The sequence below is a fragment of the Natator depressus genome, chromosome 9 (assembly GCF_965152275.1).
Source record: "Natator depressus isolate rNatDep1 chromosome 9, rNatDep2.hap1, whole genome shotgun sequence".
NCBI classification, from domain to species: domain Eukaryota; kingdom Metazoa; phylum Chordata; order Testudines; family Cheloniidae; genus Natator; species Natator depressus.
In genome coordinates, this window is record NC_134242.1 from 99997194 (window position 1) to 100020169 (window position 22976).

At 46.3% G+C, this 22976-nt stretch overlaps 1 protein-coding gene across 10 annotated transcripts in view; it reads right to left on the reverse strand.

The window, feature by feature from the left end:
- HTR2C (5-hydroxytryptamine receptor 2C) overlaps window positions 1-22976 on the reverse strand; it is a 443634-nt gene that overhangs the window by 145225 nt on the left and 275433 nt on the right. For 6 of the 10 annotated variants that reach the window (XM_074962794.1, XM_074962797.1, XM_074962787.1 and 3 more), the window contains one exon: window positions 3308-3756. Coding sequence is in view for 3 of the 10 variants with exons in the window: in XM_074962797.1 (XP_074818898.1) it covers window positions 3308-3371 (64 nt within the window). In the remaining 7 variants the exon portion in view is untranslated. The remainder of the gene's footprint in view (window positions 1-3307; window positions 3757-22976) is intronic. The other 4 variants (XM_074962795.1, XM_074962796.1, XM_074962792.1 and 1 more) reach the window with 2 other exon arrangements.

A 22976-nucleotide genomic window follows, 5' to 3' on the forward strand; every position in this document is an offset into this window, starting at 1 on the left:
AACACTGAAGAGCCTCCAGAAGAGGCATGTTAAAGGAAGACAAACAGTCCCTGCCGTGATTTACCTACATGAAGCCTCTGCGAGTTTTTATAAAGCAAGTAAAAGCATATAGAGCAAACCTTCCCTCCCCTTCCAGACTGCGAGTGCTCAGCGGCAAACCTGGCTGAACGCTTGTAGCGTTAACGCCAGCCTCACCCCCTGCCTCTCAGTCACCGGTCTGACTTTCCAGTTTCACATCCAGTATCGCCGGGAGATGGGGGCGAGAGAGGCAGGTAACTGTGCCTAAACTCAGAGTCAATGGCTCCTCGAGGCCTGTCACATCGACTGCTGGTTTTATTTTTCACCCTTTCTATTTACATAGTTGACCACCCTTGCCATGTAAAAGCAAGGCAGCAAGGTATGAGACTTTACATTACTGACTGGCCCAGGACTGACTACTGGCTCTCCTGGGCTGCAGGCAGGTGTAATTTGGGGAGTGTGGAGGGGGTAGGGGTTGACACATTTGGGACAAAGGAGGAAATACGTCTTTGGCGGCCTGATTTAAAGAAAAATGCCCAAAGAAAGGTGGCTGTGAGAAAGGGCTCGGGTCTCTCCTGGGGAGAAGCAGCAGTGGAGGTCTGAGGCTCGCCATGGCAGAACTTTGCCTCAGCACCCACCCTCAGGGCCTCTGGGCTTACTCGGAACTGTGCCCAATGTCCCTCCCTTTCCCCCAGACATTGTTACTGGATATTTTCCTCTGGCCATCCCTCCTCTCAGCAAACACCAAACTACTCCGGAGCTGCACTCAAGCTTCCAACCAACAACTGCCAAGTGGGATCAAAATTAGCCTATGAAGTCGGACAGCACCAGGCTATTCCCAGCTACTCCTACAGTATCTCCATCTCTGGCTGCTGAATGGGGCGGGCGAGAGAAAGAAATCAACCAACACAATAAAAATCATGGCACTAACATGTGATCTGCAAACCACGACTTTGTTCACTTTGGTTCTACGCTCTATCTCTTCGTCTATCCTTAGCCTTAGACTGCAAGCTCTCTGGGGCAGAGGCTGTCTCCCAGTGTTTGTTTGTACAGCGCCTAGCACATTGGGGTCCCCGTCTCAGAGGGGGTCTCTACCCACTACCAGTACAAACAATAAGAACTGATCTGTGCTACAGGAAGGCTGGAAGCACTCCAGGTCCATTTACAAGTCACATCCCCCTATCCCAGAGTACTTTAACCTCAGCAATAGAATGAAAAGCAAAGGGTTAGGTGCATGAGGCTACCAATTCTGGCAAGATCAACTTCTTCATATAAACTAGGATGAAACTTGTCTAGTCGGGAGGAAAAGAAACCGTGCAGCTGTCAGGCCAGTGTGCACACGCTATTAAAATGTGTCTTCACAAACTTTTAACAGTACTTTTATTCCATCAAAATAATGAAAAGACGAATGGAAAGAAACATCTGACAGTGGTTTATGTTTAGAAAAGAAAGCTCTGGCTGGTGCTGAGTTTTGGAGGGTAGGTGGTAAGCCATGGCTAACAGCTGCCCACTCCGTCAACAGACCAGGGACCTCCGGAACTGAAAGCACAGGTCTCAACAGCTTCAGCTAAAGAACCAGGCTCTGGAGCTGGGGCTGTTCCGGCCTCAATGGATCAGGCACAGAGGGAGGAAGAACAACCCACACTGAGCATGGGGTTCCCACACACAGAGAAAAATTAATTCATTGATCTCCTACAATGGGCCAGAGTATGCCTTCCTGCCCCAGGGTAGGTGGGTTCCTCCTAGGGCTCCGTCAGGGGAACAGAATTTCCTTCCCCCGCCCCGAGTGGGAGGCCCAGAGCCTCTGCATTGGCTCTGTGCTCCCACTCCCTGCCCAGGGACTGCCCCTGGCCACAGCTACCCTGGGGATCCCCCTTAAAGGGAGTTTCTCGCCTCCCCCATCTCCAGGCTGGAGAGACAACCTTTCCCTGGTAAACTCTGCAGGCCACAAGGGGATGATGTGACTTCTCCTGGCTCCACCCACTCCTTCCCCCCACATCCGGTCCCTGCCCTCACCCCGCGCAGACCCCAAGAACATCAGCAAGACACCACACGGTCTGCTGCCATGTGGGAGGAGAGAGACCTGCAAACACCTCTAGGGGGCACAATCCTGACCCTCCACACCCCCATTTTTTTCTGCTGCATTGCCCTCCTGGGAGAGGATCAGACGGCCGGGGGAAAGCACCTCTCCCGGCTGCTGGGTGCTGCCGTCACCAGCAGTCCTGATCGTCAGCTTAAAAGCCATTTTCAATGCAGTGTTTCAGGAGAGGGTGCACAGATGAGGTTCATTCATCTGGAGGAAGAAAGAAAGGACCCCAGGAATGGGAGGCTGTCGTTGGTGCTACGGTGATAAAGCATCTTGAATTACTAGGCTGAAAACTTTTCCTGAATGTAACAGTCCGTTCAGAGACAGGTCTCATGCACTGACTGCAAAGCGAATTTCTTTCTCAACATCTGTATGTGCCTTCCTTCTCCCAGTGAGCAGCCCTGGCAGCTGTGCTCACCCAGCTCACTCCCTGGACTCAAACTAGCTTTTCAGTCCAGCTGAAACGGCGGTATAGCAAACCAGTGTAGCTGCGCACAAGTGCAAAGCTGCATTGTAGCGGAGCGAAAACACGCTAGGTGGGCAAAGCACAAGCCAATGTAAAACCATGGGAGACATTGGGGTTAATTAAAAGTTGCAAGGAGTCAAAAGCAATAAATGCTAACGAAGTCTTTAATCAAGCAAACATTTCTAAACAGCTCCTAAACAGCAACCCGACTGGAATACACTGGTCTGCTCAGATATGAGCTCTTAGAAGTTTTTAAGTTCAGGCTTGACAAAGCCCTGGCTGGGATGCTTTAGTTGGGGATTGGTCCTGCTTTGAGCAGGGGGTTGGACTAGATGACCTCCTGAGGTCCCTTCCAACCCTGATCTTCTATGATTCCTTCTCGTGTTAATCCCATCTCATGAGGTCCTCTCCCTCCAAAGTGCTCTGTCCAATGCCAGATCCTCTATCACACCCATGCTAACATATCTTCCTTTACGACATGCCACCACTTCTTGGATTGGCCTCTTTCAGTCTTGCTCTGTTGGACTCTGTTATCCATTTGAGGACTCAGGAGCCAGTGTATGGTTTGTGAGTGAGTTTAGACACAAGCGAAGAAACAATAATGGCCAAACCAGCATTTTCCCAAGCAAGCCACCACCACCACCACCTTGCAACCATCCTACTTCGGGACGACACTGCTGTCACACGAAGGAAAGGCATTTTTTGCCCCTTGGCAGTGACACACGGGATTTACTTACCACCAGCGAAGCTTTTCTCACAGGAGCGTGAGTTTGTTCTTTGTTGAGAGGGCATTATTGTCATCTGGAGTGGTCTACGTAGCTCGCGTTTGATTACGTGGCACTAGTTCAACTGGGGACTTGAGGTGGAGGGACGTATACTTGGATATGAAATTAATGCTTTTCTATCACATCTTACCCTGGAAAATGCTTTCCATTACTCTTTGCTAAGCTTCATCCTGACTCAGGCACATGCTGTGAACTAGAAGTTTTGCCACTGTAGTAGCTGGAACGACGAGGAACCTGTGCTGGAGTACAGCACGTGACGTGCACAACGGTTACTCTAAGTACTGACTCGCTGTTTTGCTAACGCACCTTCAACAGCATCTCTTCGGTGGCACTCTTGGTCTGTGTGTGGCCGGCAGCGGGCTTCCATACGACGTGATGAATTAAAATACCACCAGGGTGACCTTTAAAAAAAAAGAGAGAGAAATTGAAAACAGCGTTCATCTACCCCAATATAGACTCCGGACTCGTCAATTAATCTGAGAGGATGTGGCTGTGGAGAGACTTTCCAGAGGAGACGGGGTGAATCCAGATCCTGACTGTCTTTGGGAAATGCAGAAAAACCTGCCACTTTGAAACGGCCTTTCCACTTTCACAGGAATTATATGCACAATACTGACACCCTCTCCTGCCCCTAACCCTGACACCCCCTCCTGCCACTCAACCACTTCTAAACAACCACTCCCCCAAAATCCTGTTGCAAGCAGAGGCCTGATCCCACAAATGGAGACGTGCCAGAGATTCCATGAAGTCCAGTACGAACACTACTATTGACTTGACATGGAAGACATAAGAAGCTATGCAGAAATCTAAACCCTAAGACAGACAAACATGTGCCTAAGGATAGAAAACAGATTGTGTCAGTCAAATGGGACATTTCAGGGTTAAAATAAGTAACAAGTATTGTTCCTTAAAGATCTGCATTGCCAGAGGACTCTCCCTTGTATCTTATAGAAGATGACCTTTCAGGAGTACAATTTCCAAAAGTATTAAACCTGCTGGGGAGAGAGAGCTAGGGGGAACTGAGAAGAATTCACGACTGAGACAGATTCGATATATGGACCAACCAAATAAAGCTTGCAGGTAAGCAAGAAGTGAAATGTAATGATGATAAGAAAAAAATAAACAAATGTACCCAGTATTCCAACATGAAACATAATGCACAAAACAGACAAGCGAAGAGATCTAAAGCCAGCCACACAATGTATTAGGAGTATAAAGCAAAGGCAGAAAAGGCATTGGCGTATACACAGACCTAGTGCTATGGAGCAAAAACCAATGAAAGTTAATTTGGCAATTTATAAGATACTCATAAAAAAATCTGGAAAATGCTTGGGTTTCATTTCATGAACATTTTGTAGCAAAACTAAAAAACATGACATAGCACAAAATACACTTGCAAGTGGGTCAGAACCCAGTTCTGCTGCATTCAAGAGCTCAGAGTATTTTGATACTGTTAGCATTTTGCAAAATTAAATCCATAGTTACTTGAAAAAAAATCCAAAGCCAGGAAATTTGTTTCATTCATACGGAGATGTGCAGAGCCTAGTCACCTTATTCTTGGCTGTCTGACAGTGCAGTCAGAAGAGGAAGCCTCTCCCATTGGGTAGGAGAATGATCAAAATTGCCCCTGAGAAAAATGGAAAAAGCCACCTGAACGCTTGGTCTTGCTTCTACGGAAATGAACGGAAGTTTGGCAATTTGCTTCTCTGGGACCAGCACAGAGCCCTGAATGTCAATCTCCCTTCTTGATCTTTCATAGATTCACAGAGTTTGCTCCTTCCCTGTGGCGAAGGAACCAGTCACAGCTTCCTGGCTCAGCCACCCAGCCCCGGTGGAAGTTAAAAGCTGCAGAGGGGCACTGTTAGTTTGCTCCTCGGGTCTCTCAGAGCCCTTATGTCAATGTCTCTTTGGGCCCCAAGCCTTCCCCTCTCCTCCTAAGGCCCTTTCCCTCCGTGCCCCGGATACGGCCCCCGCCTTTCCCTTAGGTCAGCCATGGGATTTCCATCCCGGGGGGAATCTCCAGCAGCATGACACAAAGTGGTCAGACCCAGACACTCCAGTCCATAGATTTTAAGGCCAGAAGGGACCATTGTTCTCAGTGCACAGGGGGGATTAACCCATTCACGGAAACAGAGGGTGACGTCTCTTGCTGCTGACAGAGTCAAGTGAGAGAAATAAATAATTAAACGCCAGGGGAAGGGGGAGGTGCTTTGGGGATAGTACAGATTACAGCAGAGCAGCCATGAACAGTGCCTCCAAGTTAGAGGGACGCTGCCTGCTTCCCCACTCCCATTCCTGTCTGAACTCAGTCTCCCACATCCCTGCTACGAGCAACACCTAACCTGAGGGCACGTCTACACCGTGCTCTGGAGCCTGCAGGAGCACGCCTCCCAGCCCAGACTGACAGCCTTGGGCCAGCGGGGATCGAGCCAGCGCTCTAACCACAGGCATGTAGACAAAGCTTTGAAGTTACGGCTTGGGCTGGAGCTCAGGCTCTGAAGCTCAGTGAGGAAAGTTGGTCTTCAAAGCCTGCGTGCCAGCCCGAGCTGCAATTTCAAGGTGCTGCGAAAAGCACAAAGTAACCAAACTGAACTAAATCTGGCTGGGATGATTTAGTTGGGGTTGGCCCTGCTTGGAGCAGGGGGTGGGACTAGATGACCTCCTGAGGTCCCTTCCAACCCTGATCTTCTATGATTCTGTAAGTGTAACCTCCTAGGGCACGTCTACACAGCTATTTTAGCGAAGCCGCGTGAGCCCCGCTAATCTGAGTCTGTCGACCTGGCCTGGGAGGCGCGGCGCCGCAGGCTCCACATCACTAAGGAGTGACGTTTTTCCATTAGTTCAGTTTGTCTCCTTTGTGCATGTGACAGCACTGTACGTACAGCTGGCTTCCCTGCTTCCCCACAGAGTCAGTCCAATGCCTCTGTTACTTCTATGGGTCTCTTGCAGCAACAGAGCCAGAGAACCATAGAGAACAATAGGAAAATGGGATAATAAAACCGTAAAAATTGTCCAGAGTAGGTGTAGGACCTGAAAATACCTTCAGCTTATTGCTCAAAAGGGACCAGATCTGAAATTGGTGCTGTCCCTTTAACATAGATGTCCAGATGGATTCGTACATATAAAGGGTCATATTGGGCTGTCGGTTTTTAGCAAAATTGTCATTGACACCAATGGAGAGTGCTGTCTGTAGCTGATCGAATCCTCGGCCAATATTGTGCCAAGTGCAGATTGCGATGGATCCTGGAGGCAACATCTCCTTTGCAGCTCACAGTATTCTCAACGGCGCAAACACATGACGGTTTGGGCTTAGGCTCCTCTTCTGCAAAAACTTACATATATTCTTAACTTTTAAGAATGGTCCCATTGACTTCAGTGAGACTAGCCACATGCTTCAACGGAAGCATGCAAGTGTTTGCAGAACTGGGGCCCTAGCTCTTTGGAATTTCAGGATTTTTACTCTCTCTTTGGTGCTGTATGTCCCAGGTCTAGCAAATACAGCGTAGTGGGAAGAATAGCAAGTCCTGAAAAGCAGTCATGGCAGAGATGGAAATGTAGTATTTGTAAAAATAATCTGCTGTAGGAGAGTCTTTTGGAAATATATTCCCTCCACCAAAGGAGGCTTGCTTTTGGTGTCCCAGTAGTATGTACAACTTTAGACAATACTTTTCAACTCCAGTCACTTTTTAACTAATTCCTGATTGGTTTCTTAAGTGGATTCAGCAGATAAATTATCAGCCAGATGATATTAGCTTCCTCATTCAGTGTCTAATCCATTTTGAAAGATTGAGAAAATTCTATAAATATTTAAATTAAATAAAATCTGCATCTGCTTAGTGATCTTAATGAAAAATTAAGCTGATGTTCTCATAAAAAAGTGTAAATGTTCAGAGCTACTGTACAGGTAGGCTAGTGTTGTTGCATCTCAAATTATGTACAATTGATTAATACACATTTTTGTAAGCTGCTGTCACAGGCAGAGTTCAACATCGTATTTGATTTCAAATCCTGAGGGAGCTGCCTATTCTAATGCTCAGACTCATGTTAAACTTTGAAAAATCATCGCTTCTTGACTCTGTTTTAGAATCTGACAGAAAAGTGCCTTTTCAGGGTCTTTTATCTTTATTACCACTTTACATATAATTCTTCTGCACTTCTCAGACAAAACCCTGAACCCATGAGTCAGTGCTGTTTGGATTTCTTCCAGGTTTTACTGAAGAGACTTGTGAACCATCAAATTGCTCTAAAACGAAATACTGTTTGCATCAACTCCACATTATTCTCTAGAAAACCCAGGTTGGCAGAGTGTTTAAGGAGAACTGTTTGCCTCTTTCATGAGGGCACAAACTTTAAATCAGACCAATCAGCTCCACTGGTGCTGTGTAAAGACAACAGATGAACAGGAATAATATATCTGTTTCAGCATGTATCCTCGGTGTCCTCTAATTCAGCTCCATAAATCTCTTAGCTGAATTCAGCGCAGATGAGCCTGGCCTACAGCACTGCTATCCGAATGCCCAGGTGATAGAGTGGCCTCATTTTCTTCCTCATAAAACTGTGTTTGAAGCTACATAGGCCAAGCCTCGCCACATTTGAGAGAGAGTCTCCTTGGAATACAGCTCTTACACCTCTCTGGTTGGTGACCCTTCCCCTGGGGATTTGTACAGTGGAACTGGTTTCTCATGTGCTGAAACTTCCCCAGCAGAAAAGGAGCAAAATTCCACTGCAATCGAGTGAAGACAGCCACTCCCCCTGCAGTGTGAGTGGACTTTCATTACCACCAAATTCATGGCCGGACTGTCCCAGCACTATCCAGATCAATACAAAACCTCCCACTGGCTTCAGGGGTGTCAGATTGGACCCCCGAAGTGGGGTCCACTGCTACAGAGCAAGACTAGCCTGAGCCAGACGTTTCTGCATCTAAAAGGTTGGCTCTGACTAAAACATTCAATGAAGCTCATCTGCAACTGCACAGGCCAGAATGAAGAGGGAACAGCAACAACGAAGTGACCATTCCTGTGTAGCATCAAGACAAGGTGGTGCAGAAATGTGGACACCAAAAAAGATACAAACTGTTCTGTGTCAGAGCATATAAACTGAGCAGTTGGAGAAAAAAAACAAAAAATACTCTTGCTAGAAGGTTGCAGTGTAACACGACGATCTTTTAGAATTCAGAATAATAAAACAAAGAGAGACAAAGCAGGCTGCTCCCTGAAACAGAGAAGCACAGCTCACCGCACCTTACTCTAGGCTGACTGGCTGCTGCAGCTCACATCCTTTCCTACAGAGCCCACTAGCCTGCAAGCAGGACCAGGAAGCCCACAGCATTTAAAGTGAGAGCTGTACAGTTTTAATACAGCTTTCCACACAAATTGCTCCTTATGTGTATGAGTGTGGATGTGTTACAGTGGCTGGTGATGAGAAGCATGTGCTTTCCTCACTCCTTGAGCAGAAAGAGCCAGCCCCACACATATGTACCACATCTCCAATGTCCCCACACAATGGACAGTCTCACTTGTCCCTGCATCAGAGGCAATTCCCATGCCTGAGGATTACATTGGCGAAACACAGGGAAATGCAAAGAAGATGAAAAGAGGACTGGATATTGACAAATAAGATGCCCAGAGCTCAGGGGTGAGGATAGGAACATTATGGATATTTAATTAGGGAAGCAGCTATTAGGGTAGATTGCAGTTGTTTAATGATAGATTTAGTGAACTAATGTAATTAATTGTTGCATAGCAATGGAGAAACATGCAACAGTTATAGATCTTGGGAAGGAATAACCAGAGAAGAATAAAGTACACGGGCTACAACACTGCGATGCGGTAGCAAGTTCCTTACTTTCTTGCTCCACTAACAATTACAGATGATTTTCTATAGTGCTTACTCCTTGGCGTCAGGGTGCCTCCCTACAAAGTAAGAGTTACCCACCGATGGGTTTTGTTTGTTTTAATGTCTAACCTCTGCTCCACATCCAACACTGCAGAGACAGGCGGCCAGCTGGATACAACTTACAGCTCAACAATTCTCTTCTTGGCTCCACCCCACCCGCAGCAGAGCCTCTGGGCTGCCCTGATGTACGCCAGTGGCAGCCATCCCATCGGGACCATCTTCCAGCTGCGGCTAGCCGGTACACTGAGCCCTCCAGCCATGCCGCCTCCACCTGCCCCCAGGCTGAAGGTGGGGTTGAAATCAGCTATGGGTGCCTGGGAAGACCCCTAGGCGATGTGGGACAAAGCAGCATTCGCCTCCTTCTGTCTGCTGCCCCTGTCACCATCTTTGTCATTACAATGGCAAAGTTCAAGGTTTTGCAGAGGAAAAATGAAATTTTCCAAATGAATGTGATAGAATGGCTTCATTTTCTTCCTCATAAAATGGCGTGTTTAAAGCTATATAGGCCAAGCTACACCAAGCTTGAGAGAGAGTCTCCCTGGAAAAACCAACTTTTTCAAATGAGAACTTGGTGTTCAGACTCGGAAGGAGTGAGAACCACAGGACTTTTCCCAGCAGCAGGCAAACTGTGCCCACAAACGACACCACACTGTGTGGAAATCTGCACTTTTGTCTTGGCTCAGTTTGGCTTCTCTGGTATAAACAGAAGGCAGCTTTTGCATTTTCTTCTTACTTCCTTCATTCCAATTGCATGTGCCTGCTGCAGGCTGGGGAGCGAGCCCAGGGTGAAGCACCACACTTACCAATGATCTGAATGTCGAACAAACTGACGGACAGACATGGGAAAAGAATCCTTATGGTGTTTTCCTCCCTTTGGCTCAGCTGGGGGAGGGGGTGATGGGACTCATGATTATGAAATATCTGAGCTCCAATGTTGAAATGAAATGGGGAGAGAGAGAGAGAATATGAACTCTTTAGTATGTTTAACAATTTCCCCCCAATTAAATCCTCTCTCCCTGAGCTGGCTTAGTGCCAGCCCATAGCTTTAACTGCTGCAGGAGAAGACTGGGGACTTCATGATGAACAGTGTGGGATGGGGCAGGTCTTTCTAATCCAGAAGATCTCTGCTTCAGATGCTGAGAAGTAACATCCTACTGCTCAGGCCTGGCATTAGGTAAAGAGACCTGAGAAAGAGCTCTGTGTGGCTGAAAGCTTGTCTCTGTCACCAACAGAAGTTGGTCCAATAAAAGATATTCCCTCCCTCACCTTGTCTCTCCATTAAGTACATAGTCAGATTATGTGTTTCATGGCAATGGTGGTAATTTAATCACAAAGAAAGAGGCTCCTTTCAGCCACTGATGTCAAACACAAAGTACCCTCATGGGACAAAAGCTCTCTCAGGGTCAGTACTATACATTCCCAAGCACTCCAGCCCTGATCCCGCAATGCACTTAAGCATGTGTTTTAACTGAAGCTTGCAAGTAGCCTCGCTGATGTCCTAGAACAAAAGAAGGGCCATATTGGTTCAGATCAATGGTCCAACTAACCCAATATCCTGTCTCCCGACAGTGGACAATGCCAGGTGCTTCAGAGGCAATCACTGAGTGATCCATCCCCTGTCATCGGGTCCCAGCTTCTCGTTGTTCGAGGTTTAGGGAAACCTGGAGCATGGGGTTTCGTCACTGACCATCTTGGCTAATGTCCATTGATGGACCTGTCCTCCATGAACTCACCTAATTGTTTTGTGAACCCAGTTATAGTTTTGGCCTTCACAACATCCCCCGGCAACGAGTTCCACAGGGAGACTGTGCACTGTGCGAAGAAGCACTTCCTTTTGTTTGTTTTAAACCTGCTGCCTCTTGATTTTAGTGGGTGACCCCTGGTTCCTGTGTTAAGTGAAGGGGTAAATAACACTTCCCTAGTCACTCTCTCCCCCCCCCATTCGTAATTTACAGACTTTAGCACATTGCCCTTAGTCATCGCTTTCTCAGGGTGAACAGTCCCAGGCTTTTAAATCTCTCTTCAAATGGAAGCTGTTCCAGACCCTTAATAATTTTTGGTGCCCTTCTCTGTACTTTGTCCAATTCTAATCTATCTTTTTTTGAGATAAGGTGACCAGAACTGCAGGCAGCACTCAAGATGTGGGCGTACCATGGATTTATCTAGTGGCATTACGATATTTTCTATCTTATTATCTATCCCTTTCCTAATAGTTCCTAACCTTCTATTAACTTTTTTGACTGCACACTGAGCAGATGTTTTCAGAAAAATATCTATGACAACTCCAGAATCTCCTTCTTGAGTGGTCTCATATGAGGTTTCTAAACTAGACTTTCACCTCCGTAGAACTGAATTAAAATCTAGTTTGTTCATAAATGACAATAGATTTGATGGTCTGAGTAGTTCATTTCCATGCAAAAATGACTAGCTGCATTCAGAACTAATTCTCCGGAATCTGTAGGGGTGATGGATTTTTCTCATTTTGGTCTAAAAAAGAGAAATAGCAAAATTTACCCTGGAACAATAATTTTTCTAGTGAATAGTGAAAGTGACTTGGACTAATATAAAATAGGATGATATCTGAATAGAAACCTCAATCTGCCTCTAAATTAGCATGCCCAAATATCACATCATTACAGCGATTCATCAAGTGTCACAGCTGTCCAGAGGCATGAACAAACTAAAAACATGGGCAATTTATGTGGACAATTCTTGGTGTGCAGATTTAATGGTAGCTATTGAAATTCTGGCCCAAAACAATTTCAGGGAACAAAATAGAAAGGAGCAGAATAAAAAGTCAAACATGAAGCTATTTCTTAACCAATAAAAACATATGCCAAAGTGCTCTCCGACACATTTAAATAACTCTTTGCTCTCTGGTTCTTATCTAATGCCATGTTTAATTTCTACATGGCACAGGTTAGCACATTCTCCATAGTTAATCACAGGCATAATAAATCCTCAACAGTTCTGCAGCACCTTTCAGATTTCTCCTTCTGTGATTTCCATTTTTATTGCAATCCTTTGCACGGCCAACAGGGCCAATGCAAATGCCATCTCTATCTGTCTTAGGGAAACGTCTCCTTTGACATTGTCTTCCAGGTAATTAGCAGTCAGCTACTCAATACATTACTCATGATCATTTTTAGTGCAGTCAGCCTCTTCCTCCTCAAGTGAGAAGGCTGATGAAGGGTTCTGTTATGCTAAATCTGCCTTGTCTGAAAAAGGGAATTTCTTTCTTAATAACCACAAGAAACCACCTCCTTTTCCTGAAAGGTCTCATCTACCAATGCACCAAACAGAGACGAGGTTAGGGAAAGCTCATTCCTAAGTCATTCCAAAGCATTACTTGGAAAGTTACTTGATATTAAAGGAACTTCATTTTGGAAACAGGAGGATTACACCCTATAGAGTGTTCAATAACTGGTCCATAACAGCAGCATGCAGATTGCCAAATTGGATCAGACCAAGGGCTATCTTGTCTAGTATCCTGGCCCTGGTGCTTCAAGAAAACATACAAGAAATCCCACAAATGACAGGAAATAATTGTACAGCCTCCACCAGTGCCACAGGTTTGGAGGCTTGGGCACTGGGTGTAGGACCAGGTATATGGTGGGATTTTAATGCTTCCATAATACTACTCCTTGCTTTCTAAATACTAACTGAGTGGGTCACACAACCCTTCTGCGAGCCAGCTCGGAACGGTGAGCGCCATTCCACAGACAGGGCTACATGACTTACCCCTCGTCACAGAACGAGTCTGTCAGCGCTGGGATTACAACTCAAGAGCTGCTGGCTTCCAGTCCAATGCTCTGACCACTAGACAATGTCTCTCCTTGTGGTCATGTGTGCTGACATTTAACTATTAGAGGTGAGGGTGATACTCATCGTGCTTATCTATTGTACACAAAGATTTACAGGTTTCAGAGTAGCAGCCGTGTTAGTCTGTATCCGCAAAAAGAAAAGGAGGACTTGTGGCACCTTAGAGGCTAACAAATTTATTTGAGCATAAGCTTTCGTGAGCTACAGCTCACTTCATCGGATGCACTCAGTGGAAAATACAGTGGGGAGATTTACATACATAGAGAACAGGAAACAATGGGTGTTACCATACACACTGTAAGGAGAGTGATCAGGTAAGGTGAGCTATTACCAGCAGGAGAGCGGGGGAGAAAGCCTTTTGTCATGATAATCAAGGTGGGCCATTTCCAGCAGTTGACAAGAATGTCTGAGGAACAGCGGGGGAGGGGGGGCGGGGGAAATAAACATGGGGAAATAGTTTTACTTTGTGTAATGACCCATCCACTCCCAGTCTCTATTCAAGCCTAAGTTAATTGTACCCAGTTTGCAAATTAATTCCAATTCAGCATTAATTAATTAATTAATTCGCTGGAGTCTGTTTTTGAAGTTTTTTTACAGTGGTGCTGTTCAGCATGTGGTAACATTGAAAAGAAAGACTCCTCCTCTCGTTGACTCATCTACAGTAGAGCTTTTACAGATCAGGAATGGAGGAAAAGCAGCTTCAGTTATCCATGCAGCCCAGCATGTGACATGCGTACGAATGGAGGCAGAGATGACAGAGGAGGCTGGATAATAGTGAATAGTATTTGTGCTGTCACATTGTGTTAGATGATCCTGGGGGAAAGAATCTCATTATTCCATGAGCTAAAACAGCTTCTTTAGTCAGGAACAATTTCATCTCCATGCTAAATGAAACTTCACTTTCATTATGTACTTGAAATATACACATGCTAGTAGTCAGGTATTACAAATGAAGTCATGTTAAAATAACCAGAACATTTAGACATCTCATTCTTTAAAAAACTAAACACTCTTAACTGGCAGTTACATTTGATCAGTTCTAGGTTTATTCCACCTTTCTTGACAGTTTGTCTAGGAAAGGAGGCCAGGGAAGGAAGCCCTGAAAGATCCCATGCCTGGCAGACGTGTCTTTATTTTGGATCTAGCTCTCTCTCTAAAAGGCAGGCAAGGGAAGACAAGATGTCAACTGGAGAAAGAGGCAAATTCAACAGTGGAGCAACAGTGGTGTCTGTTACTCATGAGGTCTGACCCGCCATTGCACTCCACCCGTTTTACACCAGTTACTCCACTGCAGCTCACACAACTACACAGTGTAAAACTGGCGTAATGGAGGGGAGAATCAGGCCCCTGGGGTGGCTGAGGGTTAGAAAACGGATGTCAGGGATGGAACTGTGAGGTGACCGTGTGCATGAAGAATTAAAGGAACGTACGCGAAAGGCAAGGGGCGAGGGAATACTGCAGCACTGAACCCCCAACCCCAACGCCGCAGCAGCAGGAGCATCTGCACCTTACTCACGAGTGCTTTTTAAAATCTGGGGCTGTGCAGCAGCATGGGACGAGCCCTCCTACGCTGTCTTCAACCCTACTGTTATTTGTGTTCCCTGATACACTCCCACTTGATTCCAACCCTCAGCATGTCAGGGGCACTCATTTTGTTGCCCACTGCAGGGCAAATTGGGACAAGTTCCCTCACTGAATCACTTGCAGCTATTTTCTGACTTGCATCACTTTTTGCATCACTACTGAGTTTGGCCCGAGGCTTCCCTGGGAGACATCCCTGGTCTAGGGTTGGCCCGAGTTGCGGTATAAATATTCCCTCATTGTGGAGAAAAGGAGCCGTGTTCACAGCTTTATTTACAAGAACCTTTCTCCAAGTATCAAAATGAGCACGTGGTGAAGAGGGGCTGTTTGTCAGAAGCATCAGCACCATGTCTACCCTCAAGGACCTCACCCCGGCCAGAGGAGAGTGCAAAGAGCGCGGCAGGGGAGCAGCAGTGCCAGAAGAGAGCCAGGCTCAGGTAGGATAGGAGGGAGTGGGAGGCCAGACACAGGGGGAGCCAAGAGCAGAAGAGAAAGTGGGGAACAAACAGCTCCCAAAATCTCCCTCCCCACTGGAAGCAGACAGTGGCAGGAGACAGCCCGACTCAGTCTGACCTGCAGGAGGAGAATGGGCGCTTCGCAGATTCCTGAGGCGTGCAGGGGGTGAGTGGGATGGGGGTGGGTCTGGGCCTGCCTTGGATTTCAGGTGATATGATTCAAACATCTGTGCTTTCTAGCTCTGGTTTCCATTGGGTTCTGCTGACCCATGTGCTGCAGCAAGGCTGAATGCAAACCGTCTGTCCAAACCAAAATCTCAGCCTGGTTCTGACATCTCCTTGTGGATGTCTCGCCAGCCGTTCAAGCTCCACATGGCTAAAACAGAGCTCTTAATCCTCCGCCCAAAGCCTTCGCTGTAACCTCCATTCTCCAGCCCTGGGGACGCATCGTCATCCTGCCTGCCACTCCAGCCCGTAACCTGGGCATCATCTTCAACTTCGGCCTCTCTCTGGGTCCTCACATCCAGGCTCTGATCTCCGCATAACATCTCTAAGCAGGGCCTTTCCTATGCAGCCACAGAGCTAAGGCTTTGTCTGCAGTACACACTGCTGTCCAGGCTCTCTTCTTGAGTCTCGATCACTGCAACATTCCTCTCTGGCCGTGACCAGTGTAATCTTGCCCTGTTCCTACCCATTCAGAATGATGCTGCAACTATCGCGGTCCTACCCCGTGGCTTCGACCACGTCACCCCTTTCTGTGCATCCCTCCGCTGGCTCTCCTTGCTGTCCTGCATCGAACAGAAGCTGCTTGTCTTACTTTCAAGGCCCTTCCTGGCCTAACCCCATCCTATCTATCCTTGCTCCCCACTACCAGGATGTTGACTCCTGCCTCACCTCAGCCCATGCCAGACTCAATCACCCACTTGTTATGTTTTCAAACATCTTCTTGCTTTCCCCCATGTTTCTCCTCATGCCTGGGAGAAGCACACTGTTAGCACGCACAAAGCTACCCCTTGATCCTCCCTCAGATTCCTCCTTAAAACGCTCCTTTGCCATGATGCCTACAAAAACCTGGAAATGGTTTCACTGCGGGAGCACGGATGCCACAGCCGATCAGGAGGACTAAGGCTGTCCCATTGTTTCCTAGTATCCTCCATCAGCCTGGCGGTATCCGTCCATTGTTTCTCGTCTTACGCTTTGTGTACAAGGCCAGTTAGCGAGCGGCAAGCCCCGGTGTGAATTTACAGCGCACCAGTGTGCCGTGTGGACCTTGCTACAGCATGCAGCATGTACTGCATTTTCAGGACGCTGAGCTGCACTCTGGACCTTTTCATGCACGCTAGCACTGTACACAGAGCGGGTGAGTGGGCGGGGAGCTGATTGCTGTAGATTTGCTCTCTGGCTTGCTGTGCACTAGTTCACAACGTAGACAAGCCCTTAAATCATAAGATATTTGAGGTAGGGACCATCTTTTTGTTCCAGTTGTACAGCGCCTTGCACAATGGGGTTCTGGCCCAGGACTGCGGCTCCTAGGTACTACGGCACTACAAATCATACATGATAATACTAAACTTACACATACAGGAGCTGCTCTCGAACCTTTTGCATCACATCTATTTTGCTCAGCAACCGAAAGCTGCATCAAAACCTTTCTATACAGGCAAAGTTTAGGTGGGCAACGTTGTCTGTGGGGAATCAGACACTCACTCCTAGGAACGAATCACCATGGATCATTAATTCTTTGTCACACGGAGCAAGTACTTCAAACTGCTTAACCCTGGACTGTACCTTTCCAGCAGGAAGCGCAGTGCCTTGTGGGCTCGACCCAGCACAGCACCTATATCTGTGTCATTTTAAACATGGGAGCAGTCCCATCACTTTTCCCCATCTGCTTAATGTTGGGCACGTGTTGGAGTGCAGGCTGATCTGAGGCCTGTGGGATGACGACATACCACAAGCCTGATTCTCCACTGCCTTGGGCCTGGTACAGCCAGTTACAACTGGACAAAATCCAGCTTTAGCGTGCAGCCACCAGATCTTGTTAAGCAGACAAAGGTACAATGAGACCCAAAGTCTTTGAAGACGGACCAATTAGACTAGAAATATGATGCACTTTTTTTTAATCAGTGTGGGTAATTAACCACTGGAACAATTTATCATGGGATGTGACATATTGTCCATCACAGGCAACTGAGTGGATGTTTTTCTAAAGGATCAAACAGGAATTATTCAGGGAAGTCCTATGGCCTGTGTTATACAGGAGGACAGAGTAAGTGATCACAGTGGTCCTTTCTGACCTTTTAATCTATGACTTTATGAAAATGGGGGTAAATCACTATCATTCTGTCCTGGTATCATTTCAACTCACTTTATGCCAGTGTAAATGATGCCCAGCAGGGAGAATCTGGTCCATTATTCACACGTAGCATTTTCATTGTCTTACTAAAACTCATTAGCCAACATTCTGCACTCAGATGTGCGTGTGTGTGTATCTCCTGTGTAAGCCAGTGAGAGCACTTGTTGCGGCAGGTTATTCATGTGTTTTAACAGCCTGTACATTTACTGATACTTAATTTCCAGCGTGCAGAAACAATAAAAAGTCATTTTAAACCCCGAACTATCTGCTATTATCACAAAGAACTATCTTAATGTTAGTTGGCCATTCTTTCCACGTGTCACGGCATGACTCAGCCTATCCAAGTTCCCGACACGATGAAAGCAGCTGTTTGGAATGTATGCAGGATGAAGGAAGTGGTGCCTCTATCACCAGGAAACAGGGAGTAAACTCTTCTAACCGCGCCCACCAAGCTCAGGCCCTACACAGCTAAGCTCATGCAGTAAGACAGACAGCTACCAACCAGTTATAATTGATCGAGTGTGCCAAAGTGGAGAACTCTGCTCATGAGACTGGCCAACTATGTCGTCACCTAAATTACTCGTAACCCATTTAGCCAATTCTACCACAGTTGTTTTACTAATTTCTGACCCTTTACACAGAGACTGCAAATAACATGCAGAGTGGTTATGAATCTGTGGATGAACATCCTTTAGGGCCTCGTCAGGAACCACCAAATTCACTTAAAGGAAAACTTCAAATTTGAGGTCTCAAGTGAATTCCTAGTGTTTTGGGGGAACTACTGGTGTGAATTTGTAAAGTGCAGAACTGGAAGTCAAGAGATCCAAGTTCTTATCCTAGCTCAGCCACATGCTAGTCCATCCCTTGGAAAAGCCACCTCAAGTCTGTGCCTCAGTTCTTCATCTGCAAGGTGAGGACACTTCTACCCTACTTCAGAGGAGTGCTCAGGTGCACAGGGCATCCACCAGGCTCTACCATATATTTTGGTGTTGTGCTGGTCTGCTCAGAGGGGTCCAAGGAACCTTAATTCACTGTTCATAAAGTGCTTTGGGATCATCTAATAGAAAGTGCTGTAGGAATGCAAAGTAATAATAAATAACATCTGAGGCCTTGGGCTAGTCTTGGATTCAGTTTTGCGTATGATTTCCGATGCACCTGTCTGTCTCTGAGTAGAGCTTTATTCTTGGCAGTGAAATGTCATTTATCCATTTATTACGATGCGGTTTAAAAAAAAGTCTTCAAACTGATTTGCCAGTAAAATGCTGGAGCCTGGACACTCCAGGTGTCCTGCAGGGAGTCCCATGGCGAGTGCTCCGGGGAGACTCCATATGCATGCAGGGGAAGCAGCACCTCTCGCCGATCAGAAGACATTTCTGACCAACCCACAGTCCTGCTTTTGATACTTAATCATCACATCTAAAAACGTTCATGATGCCAGGAACTTCCAGCCTGAATCCAAGAAAAGCGAGGGGACTTTCCCTAAACCAGCATCTCCTTCAGCCATGGAGAGACATGGCCACTGTACGCTGTGTTGGATAATGTGTGCTCAGGGAGCAGTGCAGGAAAGGGACAGGTGTTCCTGCAGCAGCAATTCACCATCCTTCCCGTCCCTCCTGAGCATGTTAAATAAAACTTCTAACCTGCTTAAGAGACAAAAACAGCTGGGGGGGGGGCGGGGGGAGAGAGAGGAAGTCTATTTACTTAGCTGTACCCACGGCAGGTTAAACAAGGGGACTGAATTGTCCAGCTGAAGAAAGATTTAGACAAACTTTCCTGTGAACGTTCCCAAGGGCCTCACAGGCGTGTTTCATGCCCTTTCCACCTGACCCATTGCTACCTACCAGGAGGACTGTGATGAGAAAAAGAGAATGATTTAGAACAGTGGCTCCCAACCAGGAGTATATGTACCCCTGGGAGTAGGCAGAGGTCTTCCAGGGGGTACGTCAACTCATCTAAAATAGCGTTTCTCAGCCTGGGGGTTGCGAACCCCAGAAGGGGGTGGGGGTGTTGCAGGACGGTTTAGGGAAGTTGCAAGTGCAGGGCTGGCATTAGGGGGTGGCAAGCAGGGCAACTGCCTGGTAGGTAGCAATGGGTCAGGTGGAAAGGGCATGAAACACGCCTGTGAGGCCCTTGGGAATGTTCGCAGGAAAGATTGTTTTAATCTCTCTTCAGCTGGACAGTTCAGTCCCCGTGTTTAACCTGCCTTGGGTACAGCTAAGTAAACAGACGTCCCCACGCCACAGGGTCCCCCCCACAAAGCTAAGTTACGTGCGTCAGCCCCGGGCAGCAGGGCTCAGGCCTCCGACTCCTGACAGGGGTACAGCAGTCTGGAAAGGTAGAGAACCACTGATTTAGAGCAGCGTGGAAGAAGTGGGACATGCAATAAGCACCACTCCGACAGTGACGGTGCGATCGATGCCAGGTGGGAGCAGCCTTACTGACCGGAAGGAGACAAATGGCTCAGCAGAAAGTTGGAGATGGCACACACTGGGGCCTCACTGGGGTCAGCTGAAGGGAAACAGCTGTACCCAGAACGAGAGGACGTGTGCAGGGCAGACTGGGGGTCTGAGATGTGACTAAGGAGTCTGGCTTCCAAGTGATTTGGGTTCTGATTTTCTACAGCCCTGCACCCGATGGAGTCACAGCAAAGTGGATGTAAAATGCTACTGTCCTGAGAGCTTTACACCCACTTGGCCCCAGTGTCAATGGCTACACAAGGCACAGGGCAGTAGAGAATCAGGTAGAGCGTCTTCAAAATGTGGCAGAAGTAAGTAAAGGGTGGGGAGGAAGCATGGTTAGGGCACTCGCCTGAGACTTTGGAGACCCAGTTTCAATTCTCCACTCCATCCCAGACCTCTTGTGTGACCTTGGTCTTAGGCTATTCTGGAAAATGGGGATAATAGCACTTCCCTGATGCACCGCGGTGTGTGAGGATGACTCGATACAAGATTGTGAGGTACTCAGACACTATGATGATGGGGCTGCAGAAGTACTTAAAGGATAGAAAGCTGACTCTTAGCCAAGGAGAAAAGCCCCTGGATAGGAGTTGCCCAAATGGAGCCTTGATGATAACCATAAGAATTACAGAACAGTTAGATTAGTGGAAGGGTTTAATTTTAGATCTAATGCAATAGCATTGCCAACTCTTGCAACTTCATCATCAGTCTTGCAATATTTGGTGTTTTTCTTAAAGCCTCAGCTCCTGGAGTCAGGTGATTATGTAAGAATCACAATCTTAATTTTAAAAGAAAACATCTAGTCCTCATGGCTGCACAGAGAAACATGAAAACAAAAATCCTAAACATTCAAAAAGGAGAAAGTAAATTAGAAGAACCCAAAATTTATTTTCTCATCATTTTTAAGCAAATCTCATAATGTTGGGAGTCCTGGCTCATGGTTTTTCAATGTTTGGCAATACCTCATTGTGAATAAATAAATTTCCAGCATGGCCAAATGCTAATTCAAAACCATATCTCTAATGTTATAATGTAATAGGTGGCAAAAAGAATTACCTAACGCCTAGCAAATGTCTCTAACAGACAAAATATTACTGAACAGGTGAATTAAAAATTAAGATGATTTGTTCTCCGGGTGGATTTTAAACATTTATTTCATAGTATAGTATCAAGGATTTGGAGGGATTTTTAGAAGTAGGAGAAGACTTCAAATTAAACTCTGACACGCAACTCGTACACTGGTTACACCTATTAAATGGAGTGGATTTTCCTGCACTTTGAGATCAAACAGCCAGCATCTGGCTAGAGAATGAGTCCTCCATTCTGAGCAGTAGAGCAGTGGCTCCCAAGCTTGTTCCGCCGCTTGTGCAGGGAAACCGCTTTGTTTACCCGCCACGCTCGCAAGTTCGGCCGATCGCGGCTCCCAGCGGCCGCGGTTCGCTGCTCCAGGCCGATGGGAGCTGCTGGAAGCGGCGCGGGCTGAGAGACATACTGGCTGCCCTTCCCGCAGCCCCCATCGGCCTGGAGCAGCGAACCGCGGCCACTGGGAGCCGCGATCGGCCGAACAAACAAACCGGCCCGGCCCACCAGGGGCTTTCCATGCACAAACGGTGGAAAAGTTCGGGAACCACTGCCATAGGGCATACACTTAATGGATAAAATTTACCTCTGGGAAGAGAGCTTACACAAAGCCAAGTGGAATGTCAGGCATGCATAGCCCTGGTACTGGCTCTGTGCACAGGCGTGAATTTTACCTAATGGCACAAAGTTTTCTGCTCTCAAAAATGGAAAAGAATCAACACATTAGTCTAATGAAATTACTGTAGATCTTGTTTTCCTACTCCAACAGGATGGGAGAGCACTCAGGAGTTTTAAAAATCTACTGTGCAGTTTGTGGATTAAATGCAATAGTAAGTTCCTGCATTCTCGCAATGTTATCATTTCCTGTAGCTTCTTTTTGCAAAAATTGCTGTTTTGTCTTTTCAGAAACAGATCTCATTCTGATAAGGCTTATCTCCAACACCTTAATACTGGCAATGGGCTCAAAGCATTATCGCTGCCAGGAAAGCGATTATGGAAGTACAAAACATTGGGAGAATAGAGAAAAATACACCTGAAATCATTTAGAAAGACTTCGGAGTGTACTCTCTCCTTCATGAATGTACCAACTTCTGTTAATGCTAAAGGGATGTACCCATAGCCCGACAGAGCTCTCCAGCTCCAGCAGCTATGGTTTTATTAGTTCGGAGTCCATCCCCCTGGCAGGTTGGGATTGCAACCTACAGTATATCAGTTTGTTTTCCATAATGGACCTAAATGCCCCCAAGCAATGGGGCACTTCCTACTTCCCAATTCCACAGACCATTTGGGACGTGTTTTCAGATATTCAGTGTAAATTTCCATTTTCTTAATTCTAACTCATTCCTCCGATGTACAGACCCTTGTTATTGCCTCAAGGGACTGATAACGCTCATGGCATATTACATTATGTCTCTGAAATGCCAAGCTCAGACATGAAATTGAAATACGTTATTCACATCACCATAGTTAAGAACTGAAATCTGCTGTTCCCAGTTGTTATACTCTATGGCAGCCAAGTTCATTAATTTGGGGGTCCTGAGCTCCACGATACTGGACATAATTTGCTCAGAAGCCCTTTGGTTCAGTTTTTACTCTCATATTTTTCATAACTTTAAATTTGACTCCACCTCAATGAAAAATTTTATACGCAAAATTTAATGAGAAAAATCCTAAACCCAGATCAGAAAACAACATATAATCATATGCCTCCAAAGTATCAAATGCTTAGTTTGTTTAAATGACCTTTTTCAAATTGTAAGACATTTATTCTTGCAAACACCCCTCCCCACACACAAGTAGCATAAAATCCTCTTTTAGTTAGGTACTTTGTCCTACAATCATATTACTACTTCCCAGGAGAAAAAATTCCAAGATGTTAATATGAATATCATTTCATGGTAAAAATAACTGCAGAGGTAAAACTTTATTCATGAAGAAAACTAGAACTTTATTCAATGTTTTAAAGACTTATTTAA